At 36.1% G+C, this 17,304-nt stretch overlaps 1 protein-coding gene across 1 annotated transcript in view; it reads left to right on the top strand.

The window, feature by feature from the left end:
• Positions 1-16,557: 16,557 nt before the first annotated feature.
• Positions 16,558-17,304, top strand: part of LOC122811407 (CD59 glycoprotein-like) — a 97,399-nt gene continuing 96,652 nt past the window's right edge. The window contains exon 1 of the mRNA XM_044083237.1: positions 16,558-16,690. Within this exon, the coding sequence (XP_043939172.1) occupies positions 16,630-16,690 (61 nt within the window). The 5' untranslated portion in view covers positions 16,558-16,629. The remainder of the gene's footprint in view (positions 16,691-17,304) is intronic.

Genomic DNA, 17,304 nt, shown 5'->3' with positions numbered 1-17,304 from the left:
GGAAGAAATAGATACATTTTGGAGAAGTATTTATGAAGATCCTGTGGAATATAAAGATGGTAAAGGGATAGAAAAAGTAAAAGAAAGAATAAGAAATTGAAACAAAGTTAAAAAAAGGCTCTAATTGGAAAAGCTCAGGCCCAGATGCAGTATCTAACTTCTGGCTAAAAGCATTAACATTTTTGCACAAATATTTAGCCATGAGTAAAAACTATATGCGCAACCCAAACAGACACCAACCTGGTTAACAACAGTAAAAACAATGCTCCTACTTAAAAGTGAATCTGCAAGCTACTCAAAAAATTATAGACTAAACTTGCCTTCCAACGACATATAAAGTATACACTTGAACTGATGCCAACACAGTTTATAGCCATTTAGAAGAAAACTCAATTATGGCAATAGAACAAAAGGGCAATAAAGTCAAAGTGGAGAACCATAAAAAGTGGAAGAATCTAAGTATGGCATGAACTGACAACAAAAAAAACATTTGACAGTATTCAACACTGATGGATGAAAGAGTACCTAAAAATGTATAAGATACACCCTACACTGATAAACTACATCACAGTGACCATGAAACAGTGGCAAACTACGTTGCAGTTAATCCATGATAAAGAAAAAAATATTATTCCAGGGAATAAAAATCCAAAAGGGAGTATTCCAGAGTGACTCTCTGTCACCACTGTTGTTTTGCCTTTCTCTTAACCCATTAAGCTGTCTGCCTAACAGATTAGGTCATGGCTACAAGAAAGCAACAAAATGTAAAGACTTCTCATCTTCTCTTTGTCGATGATTTACTGCTGTATAGCTCATCAGATGAGAACTGAAAGCACAACTGCAAGAAGTTAAAACTTTTCAGATGATGTAAGAATGTCATTTGGTATTGATAAATGTACAAGAACAACCTTTAAAGCAGGAAAGCTGCATCATCAAGAAAACATCACATTGGGACAAGAATATGATATAAAAGAACTTGAGCAAGAAGAAGTGTATAAATACTTAGGAAATGATGAAGGATCAACAATAAAACATGAACAAATGCGAATAAAATTAGTCCGAAATATTTTAGAAGAAGACTTAAATTAATCCTGAAACCAGCATTGACATCTAGGAACAAAATTCAAGCTATAAACCAATTTGCTATTTTTGTCCTAACTTAGTCCTAACTTACAGTTTTGGAGTGAATGACTGGATAGATTAGACAGGAAAACAAGAAGGAATCGTCATGCTCATTAAATGATTTATAAAAATCAGTGCATACCAAGATGACGTATTCCCCGTTCCGGGGGAGATATGGGCCTACTTGAAATTGATTACATGTATAGAGTTGCAGTTGTGGGACTGCATACATATCTGCTGACCTCACAACTCCCAAAACAAGTGAAAGTTTTGAAACATGAGGAGAATAAATCTAAGATGACTTCCCTTCTTCGTCTACCAGAAGCATATTGGTTTTAAGCGGGAATGGAAATCAAACCAGAAATAGATAAAAATCAGGCAGTAGCTGAATGTGCCAAAAAACAAAAGAAAGAATACAAGGTGAAGGATCAGATGAGAAGGCAAGAAATGTGGAAAATGCATAAACATAGTTGCAAATATAGAAAACTCCTGGAAAAACCTTATGTTGATCAGGACTGAATGCAGGAATGGTTAAGTAGAGACAAATTCAAAACAAGAAATGAAAGGTTAAAATTGGCAGCTGAAGACAGTGGGCTATATATACGTTGGTTTACAAAGTCCATTGAACATGTTGGAAAAACAGGCAAATGTAGGTTTTGTAAAACAGAACTGGAAACAGTCACACACCTCATTGCTGGCTGTGACATACTAATGGCAGAAGGACTGTATACTGAAAGGCATAATAATGTTGCAAGAGTGTTGCACTGGGGATGGTGCAAACATTATAATATTGAAGTAGCTGAAAAATACTGGAAGCTTAAGCCACAAAGCATCACAGAAAATGATGAAGTCAACATCACACAGAATCACCCTTTACCAACAGTTCAAAAGATAGATGCAAGAAAAACAGATATAGTGGTCCATGAAAAGAAGACAAAAGTAGCATTGATCACTGACATTGCTACACCCAGTGACTATAGTGCCTTGTATACAGAGAGACACAAAATCATAAAATATCAGGATTTGCAGGCAGAAACAAGAGCAATGTGGAAGAAAGATACCCAGACAGTTCCAATAGTAGTAGGAGCAACGGGTCCTATAAAAAAGAATCTACAATCATGTTTAGATATGTTACAATACATGTAACTCCATACGAATTACAGAAGGAGTGATTACTGGGCACATTGTGGGTTTTGCGAAGAGCACTTCTGGCTGAGATCAAAGATTGAAATAATACTAATTTCATGGACTTTAATCATACTTTGACTTAGGAATGGGGTCCATTCCCATCATGGTATTAGAAACCCAAAAGATTTGGAGAAACTAAAAAAGAGAGAAGTTGAAGTTATGGAATACTTGTAAAGTGAAGGATTTTGTGTAGACATCTGAAAAAGAAATATGGACATGGGAAAGAAAAAGAGATTTAATATGGTATAACATTTATGCAAAGGAGAAAGCAAAATGAATCAATATAAAAAGTGCAACACCAAAGAAATTTAAAGAGAAGTACAAGCAAAGGCATCTGGACATAAAAAATTTTACAATACAAACAATAAGAAAACAAAGAGGAAAAGTAGAAAAGATTATTAGTAATGGAGAAGTTAACGAAATAGAAACTGAGGTTATGGATTGCTTGCGAAGTGAAGGATTTAGTGTAGAAAATCTAACTTAGGAAACAACACAGCATGATAGAGCAATGGATCCCTAAATTAAGGTAAAACCAGTGGAGCGGAAAACATATGCTCAGTTGCCAGATGAAGCTACATTAGGGCCTTTTATAGGAAAGCAATACAAACTTTCAGCTGGAGTTGCACAACAAGGGGAGGAACAGGAAACTGTGGCAACTCTGACGCAGCCAATGTTGTGGGTTGATAGGCCGGTGAGTTCCCATATGAAAAAGCAATGGATGAGACAAGATGAAACCAAAGATAATGTGATACAGGAAGATACTGTGGAACTAGCTATAGCAATGATGGTGAACCTATGACACGTGTCAAAGATGACACACCACAATGTGTTGGGTGACACACCAGCATTCACCAACACCCAAGTTACCAAAGAAACTGAATGAACAAAAATATAAGAAATTTGCAACCGTGCACCACCCAGAGCTTAAAATGGATTCTCACCATCCATATCAGCACATCATCTATCATCACGGTAACCGCACAGTTCAGTTGACTTCGAACCGCTGCACAAGAAGCTCATTTTCAAGGCACTCCAAATGAGCGCATTTGTTTGGAATCAGCTCATGTGAAGTGCATTGAATTATTTTGTGCCAGCAGCCAGTTCAACAACACTGCTGCAGAGGTAAGGAAGTTATTGATCACAAAGACTATTTCCATATACTGCCTTCAGAGTCTGCGGAGGGCAGTGCTGGCATTTTCTCATTGTTGTTGCACTTTTGCAAAGACCAAGTAGTCTGTATTTCTAAGTGTGTGCTGTTTTACATTCCTCTCAACTGTCCCACTTAATCCCTCCTAAAACTGGTAACTTTTTACACTTAATAATGACAATAATTAGATGTATAGACTTATTTTACTTCAGAAAATGTATACTAGTTCACGATCATTTTATTCCGTTTATGTTTGGGGGGTGACACGCAAGCAGAGACAAGTTAGGGCATTTTCCAAATTTTTGACATCCCAAGCCCAAAACATTCACCATCACTGACCTATAGAATGCTGACAGGAAATGGGGAACAAAGAATATGCTGTCAGTGTAGATGAAAATGATCTAAGAGAAGAGTTGCTTGATTTAATAGAGATGGACAGGCATATTGAAATCAATGAAAGAAATAGACTACAGAAAGTCAATAAAATCCAAAAAGTTAGAAGTTTGATAAAACAAATGAACACAGTAATTAGAACTGCCCATAGAGATTCATGCAATATAATTGAAGTAAATAGGATATAAATATTATTGTGCAGCTAAAATAACAACAGATAAAGTCTTACCACAAAAACACATGGTAGTAATGGGGAATGAAGAGGAAAAATCGCATGCCATCATGGAAGTATCAAATAGAGAAAACTATAAAGCAGTTAAGACAAGTGGTGTCATTGTTAGACAAGTATAGAAGAAGGAACAGCTCAAGAAAAATACTCAGAAAGATAGACGTGATAAAAGCAATGTGCAATATTGAAACAGATTAGGCATTATTGTGCACTATCGCAAATAATAAACTAAAAATATCATCACAGGCACAGAAACTTAGAAGATACACAGATAAGATGACTTTCCTGCTTAGCTTAAAAGAAGCATACTGGTATCAAGCTGGAATAGAAATCAAACCAGAAGTAGATTAAAATCAGGCAGCAACTGAATGTGCCAAAAAACAAAAGAAAGAACATAACGAGAGGGATCAGATGAGAAGGCAAGAAATGTGAAAAATGCATAAATAAAGTTGCAAGTACAGAAAACTCTTGAAACTACCTCATGTTGATCAGGGTCAAACACAGGAATGGTTAAGGAGAGGTGAATTTAAACCAAAAAATAAAAGGTTAATATTGGTGGCTCACGATAGTGGACTATGTATAAGTTGCTTTACAAAGTCCATTGAACATGTTGGAGAAAGAGACAAATGTAGGTTTAGTAAAACAGAATTGGAATCAGGCACACATCTTGTTGCTGGTTGTGATATATTAATGGCAGAAGGACTGTATGCTGAAAGGCATAATAAGGTGGCAAGACTGTTGCATATGGGATTGTGCAAACATTATAAGATTGAAGTAGCTGAAAAACTTTGGAAATATCAGCCACAAAGCATTATAGAAAATGATGAAGTTTATATCACATGGGATCACCCATTACCAACAATTCAAAAAATAGATGCGAGATATAGTAGTCCATGAAAAGAACACAAAAGTAGCACTGATCACTGAAATTGCTACACCCAGAGAGTACAATGTCTTGGGTACAGACAGACACAAAGTTATAAAATACCATGATTTGCCGGCAAAAACGAGGGCAATGTGGACGAAGGATACCCAGACAGTTCCAATTGTAGTAGGAGCAATGGGTCTTATAAAAAAAAATGTACAGTCGTACTTAGATATGTTACCAGTACATGTAACTCCATGTGAATTGCAGAAGGAGCCATTACTGGGCACATTGTGGTTGCTGCGAAGAGTACTTCTAGCTAACATCAAAGTTTGAAACAATACTAATTTCATGAACTTTAATTATTTGACTTAGGAATGGGGTCCATTCCCATCATGATATTAGAAACCCAAAAGACTTGGAAAAATTAAAAAAGAGAGATGAGGCTTGTATGGTAAAGGGACAGCTGCAGGGTATGCCCTAGTATGTGATAGCTCTGGGAGGAATTGAGCACTGGGATATGGCAGGGATCAGAAGACAGTGGTTAATGGTCCTGCACACAAGACTGTACTCTATTAAAAAAAGCAAAAACACGCTGTAGCACTAGAGCTGTTTGATTCACACTGATTTCTTTCCTATAACTTTCCTAATGTCTCTCACAGCTAATCCCCCCTGTCAGAAGAGCTGGTGGGACTTTGTGGTCAGGGAGATAAAACTGGGTAAGAGGAGGCTTAGAACATGTAGCAATCTCTAACTTAAGCTGCAATGAGACAAAATGAATGAATGAATATGTCAACCATTCATTCACTCCTTCAATCAATCAAGCAATCAATACCAAAAGGATCTCTTAAAATAGCTTGATTTTTCTTAAGAAAAAATAATTACTTCTGAGTAGTCTTTTGTTCTTGGGGTCAAAAATCCCACTATGCCAAAAAATATTTGCGCTACCTGCTCTCCCTTTCTAATATGAATAGTACACAATATAACACAAAAATTTTCCTCTTTATCTAGTCTGTTCAAGAACTATCCAATGCCTTCCAAAGGATTTAAGATTATCAGCATTGCACTGTACCAGCTTCCTTTACTTTTAGGTTTGTGTTTGCCATACTTTTCTTACCTTTTATCTGTCTTGTCTCCAGACCCTATCTTCACCACCTTTGTATCTGTGTCAGTATCTTTGCTCGTTTCTTGAGATATCACAAATCTGTTGTCTAGCTTTAACCCTTCAACATGTTGGCCAATCACAAGCATAATTGTGTATGTTTCTAGCACTCACTGCCTCCTGCTGTACTTCACTATATGAACTTTGTTCCAGCACAAAATGATTTCCTAACCCTTCCTTGCATATATACTGTAGCATCAGCATGGTCTTACTTTGCCCTTCTGTCTGGACAATCAATTCAGAAATGACCTTCCAGGCTACATAGTGGTACATTGTTTCCCATGTATTTTTTCTACTGTCACCACGATCTTCACAAATAAGTAGTCATTCAGAGTTTAATAAGAAAATGTTATATATTCCCCATTAATAACATCATTTGGTTGGCACATATAGCCTATATAAAATGTATTTCCCCAAACCAGCCTACTAACACCTGATGCCACAGAAGACTTTTTCCTAAACTGGACAATGTAGTATGTATTACCAGTGGTAGCACTCAATTTATTCTATAATATAAGTTTACTGTACACCACTGTAAATAAGATATCATTGCCTGTCTTGTCAGAAAGTAAGTTTGATACTGATTACTATGAGAGTCACAAGACTGTGATTGGTTACCAGAACACGAAACAGCAAAAATTGATTTAACCCTAAAATGTATTTTCGAAGGATGGCTTCAGCCCTTGCATCCCCAGATGGGGTGAGGGTATCCCTCACACATCTACTACTGATTTATATCAGTATTGAGCTCTGTGTAGCTCATGGTAAGGGAAATAATATGAACTACTGCAATCTCAGTCTCTTTATACATATGAAATCTACTGCATGTTTATGAATGCTCTTTAGAGCACGATCACAGATGTCTTGCATTTCTGCCTTGCACTATACATTTACTGACCTTAGTTTAAAGTTATTATATTTGGATTACTTTCTCTAGCTGGCATATAAATTAACAGTTAAAACTTGTAACTGCCCACTAAGATTCTAAGATCAAAGACCTGAGCTCCTGCTGAGGCCTACATTTAGACTGCTGAAAAGGCTTTTTCCAAGGTTAGTTCTGCAACCCCAATTGAACATGTGCCATTTTAGAAGTCAGAAGCAACCCTGATTGATTACTTAACTTCCAGTTATGAAGGGAAGTAATGCATGTATAATGCAAAAATATTTTTCTCTGATCACCTTGTTCATTTAGTAATAACTCCTAAATTAAGGATTTTTATATTGCTACAGCTTATAGGTTTTGTGCTTAGTTCTCCATAGAAATCTAATTGCAATTACTCGCCCCTTTTCTTTTGAATCCTAATTATATTTATCTGTTCACTATTTTTTATTGGCTGTGAGTTTTTCCAGCTGGTCTACTTAGTTTCTTTTATTCTGCACAGAGTTATACTGTAAACGTTTGAAATCTCAGCATTTGAATAAGAGTGCCAAAATGTTGAGACCGTTTTATCAAAATCAGGACTTATGCATATTATGTTTGATATTTCAGTTTCTTGGAATATATATCCTTTTCTCCAAGAAATAGCAAATTTCAGAGTTGGTATATACACATTTGGGAGGTGTGTGTGTGTGTGTGGGGGGGGGGGGCTTGCCAGTGCCGCAAAAAAAAAAAAAAAAAAAGTTTAAAGGAGAAGAGCGATCTTCAATATTAGCACTTCTCCTGCAGTTTTATTATTATTATTATTTTGGGGGGATTTTTTGATTGAGGATATTAGCACCTGCTTATTCAAGTGCTGCGATTTCAATAGGGAGCCAGCTAGGTCAGTTATATAGTTGGCTGATATTTGTTTTACCTTGTGTATTATTTGTTTTCTAACTTGTTACTTGATTTAACCCTGTAAACTGCATTGTCCTTTGTTTATTGTATGTACTGCTGTTGTGCCTCTAATACTGGTTTTAGCTGAAAGCGTTCTGGCAACAAACCTACCTGCCCAGTTAACAAGCAAATAAACAAGTAGCATAACAAGTATTTTAATTGCAACAACTTACATTTTGCCACACTTTTATGACCTGCCCACAGTTTCAGTTATTCCTAAGTCTCTTAGTCACAGCTCCTCATCTTAACACCTCCTTGTCTAACTATGCATTCATAGTACCTGTCACTCTTTTGCAATGAAACTCAATAAGTCAACACTGTGACTTGGAAAGCAGCCAAACAGTTTAACTGTCATGTTCAAAAGCTGAGCATCAGATGTATGTCAGTGTTTCTTAATATTTTTGTAAAGTGACTTGCCAACAGCTGGTAAACTTTAACATAGCTGACATGACATCCAAGATGTAATTGGCTATCACCATGTCAGCGCCATCACGCTTTCTGGGCCCCAGCACAGGTACACGGCCTGCATACCTCTCAACTGTAGCTCATTAAGAGGAAGTGTCTCATTCTGAGTCTTAAAAATTCCAAGTTCTACTCCCCTCTACAGTAAAATGGTTTGTCCCACATTAATTGTTAAGAATTTTTAGCAAACATTCATGGTAAATAAAACGGAATCACATTACTTGATTAAGAAAATGCTCACAAGTATACATTACCAGCTTTTAACCATTTTGTGATCTTACTATTCAGAGTTGCACAAAATGGATTGTAATTGTTCCATTTTATGAGAGGAAATGTACGTTTTAGAAACAGAATGTTGAGAGCTACCACTGGCTTTTTCTCAGCTCCTCAACTTCACTTCAAGCTGCACAGGTTGCCAAAAAAGTGACTATGATGGAGTGACTATAATTTTCAGTGATTTACCAGAAAGTCAAAAAATTTACAAGAGGCAGGGCAAAAATGTGACGTGAAATCAATAATTTCAGGGGTCTGTCAGCATGTTATTAAAAACAGCCGAAAATGTGCACTTTATACGCCATTAAAAATATCATGACAAGGATAGTTACTTGCTACACAAGCATCAGCAAATACATGCTGTATGCATGTGTACTACATTACATTGTCTCCAGCTGTTCAAGATGCCAAGAAAACCTGGAAGAGTAAAGAATTTTCCAACAATGCCATTAGTTAAAACATTTTTTTTTTCTAATAATTGCATTGTGTAGTAGCAATTGCCCACAGTGGGAGTAGGTAATATTGTAGATAAGTTTATTTAGTCACTTAAGCCTTGTCCTCATGACCAAACTATCCCAGTCATGGCTAAACCAAACATTTTGTTAAACCAGCAATGGATTATTACTGAATAAACCTTTCCAAAAAAGGAATGTCCAGGCTTAAGTTACTTCATTTCATTGTGAGTTCCATGGCCCTTATTACTTTCCACCAAATCTTCACATTTGAATTTTCTCCCCAAATTAGAGTCGACTATGGAGTGCCTCAGCTAAACCAGCAGTCAGTCTAAGAGTAGAATACAAACTATTGTTAAGGCACAAATGATAAGATGAGATGCAATCTGTCAAACCTACACCAAATTTCCTTACCTAGTGTGGCCTGTCTGTTCCTTTGTCTTACCAACCACTGGATTAGAAGAGATATCCTTTTGATCATTGTTCCAAATCAAAAAAACTTTCTAATATTCAATGGCTGCTAACAGCCTTTGCAGTCTGTGTAGAACCAACCTTCATAACACATATCAAGTTATAACACTAAAATAGTGCATGTTTTATGAATAGGCATATCTGTTTGCTACAGCAAAGTAAAAGGTGGCTCATAAACTGAGTTATATGATGTAAAAAGATAGTTTAGTACTGTCACAGAGGTCCAACCACATCCCATAATAAGTTCATGTTTTTTTGCCAAGCTTATTGCATACTGAGCTGCTTAACCACATGTTGCTGTGTTCTATTTCCCACGTATATTTTAGCAAGATTTTTGAAGACTGTTAATGGCTCATGATTCTAAGCAAAGGTTACTGCATAATCACGTGACTCACTTTGCAATGTATTTATCACTTCTTTCTGTCACTGATCTTTATTTTTAGGCCTGGTGTCCCTGATCTGGTGTAAGCCTGCTCAGCAGTACATTCTGGGCATAACTTAAACACAACCAGAATCAGGCATTTCCTTGTAGACCAGATAGAGGTTACCTGTAAATAATTAGTAGGAACAAGAATATAATTCACATTTTTCACTGCTACAGTATTCCTGATAAAGAATCATTGTACCTTTTCAACTGATTTCAGGTAGCTTGTTTGAAGGGTGCAAAATGTATCTTTGCATTTTAGTGATGGGTTTGATCAGTGAGATATGATATGGTACAATGATCTCCCTGGAGTAATGAGACATGACCATTAGAATTAGATGGGCTTTAAAATATGCTTTATATGACTTTTGCAAATACAGGCTGGTCAATTATCCCCAATTGTCTGCAGATTTTTAATCACTGCATTTTTTTATAATCTAAACATTTGTTTTATACTTAATTTATGTCATTTTTGCCAAACCTCATGATGATAAATGTTCTGACTTTAAAGGGAGGTTATTACAACTGCACCAGCTATATAGCTTTTGTAGAACATATTGGTGAGCTTTAACTTATGTTACTGAAGTAATTATGATACCCAAGTTGCAGTAATCATCAATCTTGTTCATTCAGCATCAGTTTCTTACTTTTATATTTGACACAAATGGTACAAAAACGTGATCTCAATATAGAGAATTATGAGACATTGCCAGTAGTCCCATCAGGATAGACAAGTTACTCTCCCATGCAATCTTGCTGTGTTGCATTGATTATTAGCGATTTGCTTAATGAATTACAAGTTTATTAACATGTAGAGTTTTAGATTTTCTTTAATTATTTCCTTATGTAAAATACTGTCAATGCCAGAACAAGGTCTTCAATAATCACAAGTCTGACAAAGTAAGCTCTCCCATAAAACCAAAACAAAACACACACACACACACACATATATATATATATATATATATATATATATATAAACATGCACACACACACACACACACACACACACACACACACACACACACACACACACACACAAACACACACACATCTATCTATATATATCTATATGTAGATATAGATATCGCTAGCTCTCTCTCTCTATATATATATATATATATATATATATATAGATAAGATATAGATATATCTATCTATCTACATATATATATATATATATATATATATATATATATAGATCACCTTCTAAATCGCAAAGTCCAGAACACCGACGTTTAGGATGCCGAAACGACAATACTGAAGACTGACAATCAGGAACAGCTGATGCTTCCCAGGGCAAGTAAACACTCGTCCAGCATGTTGATGTGACGAATCCACACAGTCTACCAGGTTTTTGCTATGCCTCGAGCCACATATCACTGTGTATGTTTAATTATTGCTAGATTGATTATTGCTAGTTTTTGATATGTCACTACCTCACTATATGCTGCTAATATTGTAACAATACAATATGCTTAAGAGCAGGCCTTGCTCACTGATTACTGGTATTACTGAACTTTTGTTAACCTATAAGTTGTTTATCAGCTTAAAAGATGTTTACCAGAATGTGGGGATTTCAAAGAGGAACTATATCACAAGGTTGTGAGCTAACTGTTCTTTGTAAAAGGGAAGTAGGGCACAAGACCAGACATTACGAGGCTTATTTACAATTTAGGAAATGATCTGTAATTTTCTAAAATATTCCATCAACTCATGATGAGCCTGTAATGTCAGATCTTTCTACAATATTCTATCAACTCAAAAAGACTATAAAAGCTCAAAGGCTAAGATGAAAATCATCATCAGCATCCGGATTTGATCACAGCACCAGCCTGAACTGAGCTAAGAGATATTTCGCCAGTGTCGGCCTTGCCTTGACTGAACAGATAGCTGCACTGGATAGGATTTGAAGTTTCCCTATCAGTGGCAAAGATGATTTTGTTTATGCATATGCTTGTAAGTACATGATCTATTAGTCTTTCTGTTTATTTAGTATTAGCTTTACTGTTTATTTTAAAAGTTTTGCTCAATAAATTGTTAAGTTTGAGCCTTGGTGTCTTGTGTCATTTCTACTGCTGTATTAACCTCAGATTTTAAAGTAACGGATTAGTTCAGTTGAAATATGCCCTTTTCCGCACTGAAGTGCAATACCGTAGTTGGTATATATACATACTGTCAAGTTTGTTGCTATAGATCAAGAACATGTCTACACCGCCCTCCCTTACACATGAATAAAATGATAAAATGATAGCATACATATGCCCGCACACACACACACACACACACACACACACACACACACACACACACACACACACACACACACACTCACACACACACACACACACACACACACACACACACACACACACACACACACAAAATGAAAGAATTAACTGCACCATGCATCTACTACAAGATAAACAGCTGAATATAGTCAAATTACCACCATTCAGATGTCCAAAGAAACACCAAGTCAGCTGAACTTCCAAAGGTCTCCTCTGTCGAAAATAGTAGCAATGTAGATAGATAAAAACACCAGATAGAAGACCACCACGATGCTGTAAAATCTTCCTTTATTAGAACGGAACAAGATGGATAAGCGCTTTCGCGTACCAGACCCAGTACGCTTCTTCAGATCAATTTTTACATTGAAAAAGCACTTTTATACAAAAGACATCAAGCTTAACAAGTGTCAATTAACTAAATAAATCAATAATTCAATTAAAATGGCTAAAGACAGCTAAAAGGTGTATAGCTCCATGAGCATAAACTGCGTGTTCAGCAAGGAATTATTTACTTGATCCTGTTATATAAATCAAATTAAATCAGAATCAATGTGTTAAAATATGTATAAAGGACTTGCAAAAGTATATAAATAAATAAACCTATGCAGTTTATTTAAAATTGCAGAAAGCATAAATATATGGTATATAATAAAAAATGTTAAAAGAATATATATAATATAAATATTCATTTAAACCAATAAATCAAAATATATGCTTTTAGCTACAAAAACAATATATAAATCCAAAAAAATACCATAAGAATCTTTTTGAAGCAAGTCTCAAAAAGTGAAGCAAAATATATATGTGTCTATATCTGAATCAAATATAAGAACAATAAATTCATTATTATAATAGTTTATGGTAAACTGAATATATATAGGCTTCCATTCAGATGTGTGCAGGACACCTGGCTACCTATCCTTTAACCTTTCATCCAGTTTCATGATTCTATTTCCAGCTTATCACTGTTCATCACCCAGCAGGACCACAAAGTGGACTTATGATCAGATGCCATCAACCAGAGGATTTGGTCATACTTGAAAAGAATGTTTACGACTCTAACCTTTCTGTTCTGTCCTTCATATTCCATGAAATGCTATTTTTTCCTCCTTACTGAGTCTTCAACATTCCATTTCCAAATTCTTAGCATGCAAGACCACCACACTGCTGCAGCCTAATTTTTCTAAATAATGGCTACTACTTCCTGGAGAAGTCAAAAACCAAAAAAAAAAACACAGACAACAGGAATGTTTTCTTAAAACCCTAATGCAAAGACACCAAAAAATCAGAAAGGACCAATCTCCTCCCCTGTTTTTCCCTATTTAGGACAGACACAAAAGGGTTCAGCTACCAACATGAAAACTGACCATGCCCTAGTACTGATCTCATTCACGAGCACATGAATACCCCTCCCATCAGGGAAATTACAAATGACATTTTTGGCCACATATTCTAGTTCTTCATATCGATTGGTCTATATAGCTTTTCATGTCATCCACTTCCAAGCACCATCCTGTCAATGAATCTGCATTGAGTGCAGTAATTCATAGTTGCTTAGCAGATTGATTGGTTTTCCATCCACCTTTTGCTCAACAGAGCTATCCCAGTCAACCCAGATTGAGCAACTGGACACCAGCCAGCCAGTAGCTTATTGATCTAGGGCTACTGGGCATTATGGCAGGCACACACTGGCCAGTAGGGGCACATACACCCCTCCCACCATTAGCATATGTTGCTGGCATAGATCAGAGTAGGTCAGGTCCTCAACCACCTTATCACTGGCAAATACCCTTGCCCATTTGGCGACATTAGGTAACATGACCTAATCACCTAGAGCCATATTTTACACCATCAAGTGGCTAGCACTGCCAGAGTGCACACTCTGTGGTCTGTGTTCTCCTATCTTGACGATACTGCACACCACATTAGATGCCCAAAGCAGTTGGTCTGTGCAACTCTTCCCCTTATAGGGCACCATGTAGAGTTTCCGCTGCTGCCCACAGCTCCATTCATTGGTGAGGCTAAGATGGAAACACTCAGCATGATTTTTTGGAGGAGGGAAGAACCCCACAGAGATACAGGGAAAACATGCAAACTCTAAACAGGCATTGGCCAGAGGTCAAGAGTGAACCTTGTACCTTATGCATTGGAGGCAAAGACCTTAACCATTATGTCAGTTGGTCTCTAATTGCAATAAAGATCAAAGAGAACAGATTATGGTGGTTTAGGCACATGTGCAGAAAAGCAGAAGACAATCTGGTGAGGAAGATTTGGGCAGACAGGAAGATGGTAAGAGGAAATGAGAGCATCCAGCAAAGAGGTGGATGGATTGTGTGAGAGAAGATCCATGACAGTGAGGCATGAGTGTCTAAGAAGACAGAAGTGTGGTACTGATCGAGAGGGAAAAGGCGACAGTTAATACGACACCATGACAAAATGCAGATAAATGGGAAAAAGGAGGTTGACGATGATGATGATATTCTAGCTCTTTATCACCTAAGAGCAGCTTCACACCCTTTAGTAGCCTAATGCTTATTTCTGTATAAAAATGATCTCTAGATACCCGTCCTTAGTGACACCCGCCCACCATTATTCCACAATACATCTCCATTCTCTTTAATTATATTTCAAGAGAAACTGTATTATTACTTCAACTGGTCTACACATTTTTTTAACCTAGAAGGTGGAAGGGCAGAGTGAAAAACATACGATTCTCACACGAGTGCTTTAATCAGTCTTGTTTGTGCTACCAACAAATCTCAAGTGTCAGAAACACCTAAAGCAGATTAATTTTAAATGGCAGTTCTGTGTTTGTGTCCCTGCTCTGTTTTTTTATCTGGCTGCTGCCTATAAAATCACCAGAAATCGTTCCATTATAAATTAAGTCATCATATAACATATGTAGAAACTTTTATGAAAATAAACATAATTTCTCTAGATTGAATTATAAAGAGTATGGCCAAGTTAACCAAATGTATTCATCAGTAATATGCCAACCATTATAACCATTTTTGTTATTTTAGAAAATCTAAAACATACAAAAATGAACTCGGTTTGGAAGTAGAAATAAATGTTGCTACATGCAAACAAAAGCAAGGAACATTGGTTTCTGTTTATTAGAAGGAAAAACATGCTGAAATAAATTTTATTCAATGTAAATACACTATCATTCAGAAATTGTATACATTATTTATGTCATGACATGCTGTTTAAGCTGTATAGGAAACAATGGGAAATAGGCAACTGCAGGCTGGCAAAAAGCATTAAGCAATTCAGAAATATATAATTACAAAACCTTTACAAATTAAGAATATACTCTTCTGTTGCACAGAAAATTACAGTGCTTAAATGCATCCACACATATAAAATATTTAAGGAAATTAAGAACTTTGTGTCACAACAGCCCAGAAAAGAAATTAATTCAGTTGTAGTAGAAAAAGTCTGAGTGCCAAAAAAGTACAGGGGCTAGGGTGAGTTTTCTTGTCTGAACTGTAGTATGAATTACCAAAGGACAAACATTTCCTGAATAACTGGAATTTATTTCAGATACCTGGGGAAGGGAGCTGTGCCCCACCAAAGGTATTATATACCGATTTTCAGGGCCTGGGATTATGTCAGGGAGAACACTCATTGTATGATTAATGCATTTTTAAATTAATCATGGCTACAGATTGACATACTTGCTTTTACACTTTAAAGAAGTCACATTTATGACGGCATGTCCACTTTAAATTGCTTTGATTTCAGAAAGTCATAACCTACGCAATAATCTCCAGTGCAAAATTCAGCACATCTAGAAGTGTTCACTAAAGAATTCTACAGGTCTAGGCAGAGCATAGTGTCAGCCTTCAAAGTACTAATAAGGGAAGAAACTTTTTCTTTATTAATTAAATTATTAAAAAGTTGAAATGCACAGTGAAATATGTTAAAAATAAATAAATAGGTAAAAATAAATGAAAAAACCTTCAGTACAAGTGACCTTCTATTGACACTACATTATTTATTCAGCATTTCATTTCTAAGTTAATAAACCTATTAAAGTTAGTAAATTTCAGATTTCTGTCTTAACAGTTTGTTTCACAGATACAAAAAAGTTGAGGAATAACAATGCATACTGTTATTTCCTTGTGTGTGTGACTCACACTAAAAATGCAATAATATTACTTCATACAGTGAAGTGTTAATGCAATGTTGGCACAGTTTCACCCTCTACAGTCATCTGTTCCCTTGCTGATTGTTTTTTTAGCGCAAGTATAAATAGGAAGCAGTACATGATCTGAAGAAGAACTCTGCAGCAGAAGGTTACTGGACTGGACAGGATATATTCACCTATCATGCCAACAACAAAGACATTTCTCTTGCCACTGGCTCTTCTTGTGGCCTGCATTTCTTACGGTAAGAAGAATGGGCAACTGATGGACTATAATTTTCACTGAATTTCCTAATATAAAAAAGTGAAAAGGAAAATGTCACAAAATATCTTTTTCTGCTAAAGTTTATGGATTATTCAGTAAAATTCAAATGGTAGACTGCAGCAGAGCATGCACGAGAGCCAACATTTGGTTAATACTTGCTTTGTGTATGAATACATTACTGTATTCATGTCTTTATTTTTTCAGTGAAATAAGTGTAATGTAAAAATATTATATATTTCTGGAACTCAAATGGTTGGTCAAATGCCAGGATATTAAATTATGTGATTGGATGAGACAGAAAAGTGGATGCTAGAACTTAAATTTCCTTCTCTCCATTTCTGAAAGATGATGTGATCTTTACATTGACTTCAATAAGTACGTTTTACTGGGGAGGAGGTGTAAACCATTTTCATGTGGGTAGAAGGAGCTTTGCCCACTTACAGGAGGCAGACCCTACTGTAATTTGTGCCTTTAGCCATTTTATCTCAGGTGATAGCACAGTTCTGAATGTATTTGGTCACAAGTCTTAGAGGTTAGAAAAATGTCCTCAGGAGACTCAAGTGTTAATTACCAAATTTGGATTTGTGCAACTGT

This window comes from Protopterus annectens, chromosome 9.part0 (assembly GCF_019279795.1).
Source record: "Protopterus annectens isolate FY-2018-M chromosome 9.part0, PAN1.0, whole genome shotgun sequence".
Taxonomy (NCBI): domain Eukaryota; kingdom Metazoa; phylum Chordata; order Ceratodontiformes; family Protopteridae; genus Protopterus; species Protopterus annectens.
Note: the sequence above shows the minus strand (reverse complement) of the source record. Positions and strands in the feature narration are given on the sequence as shown.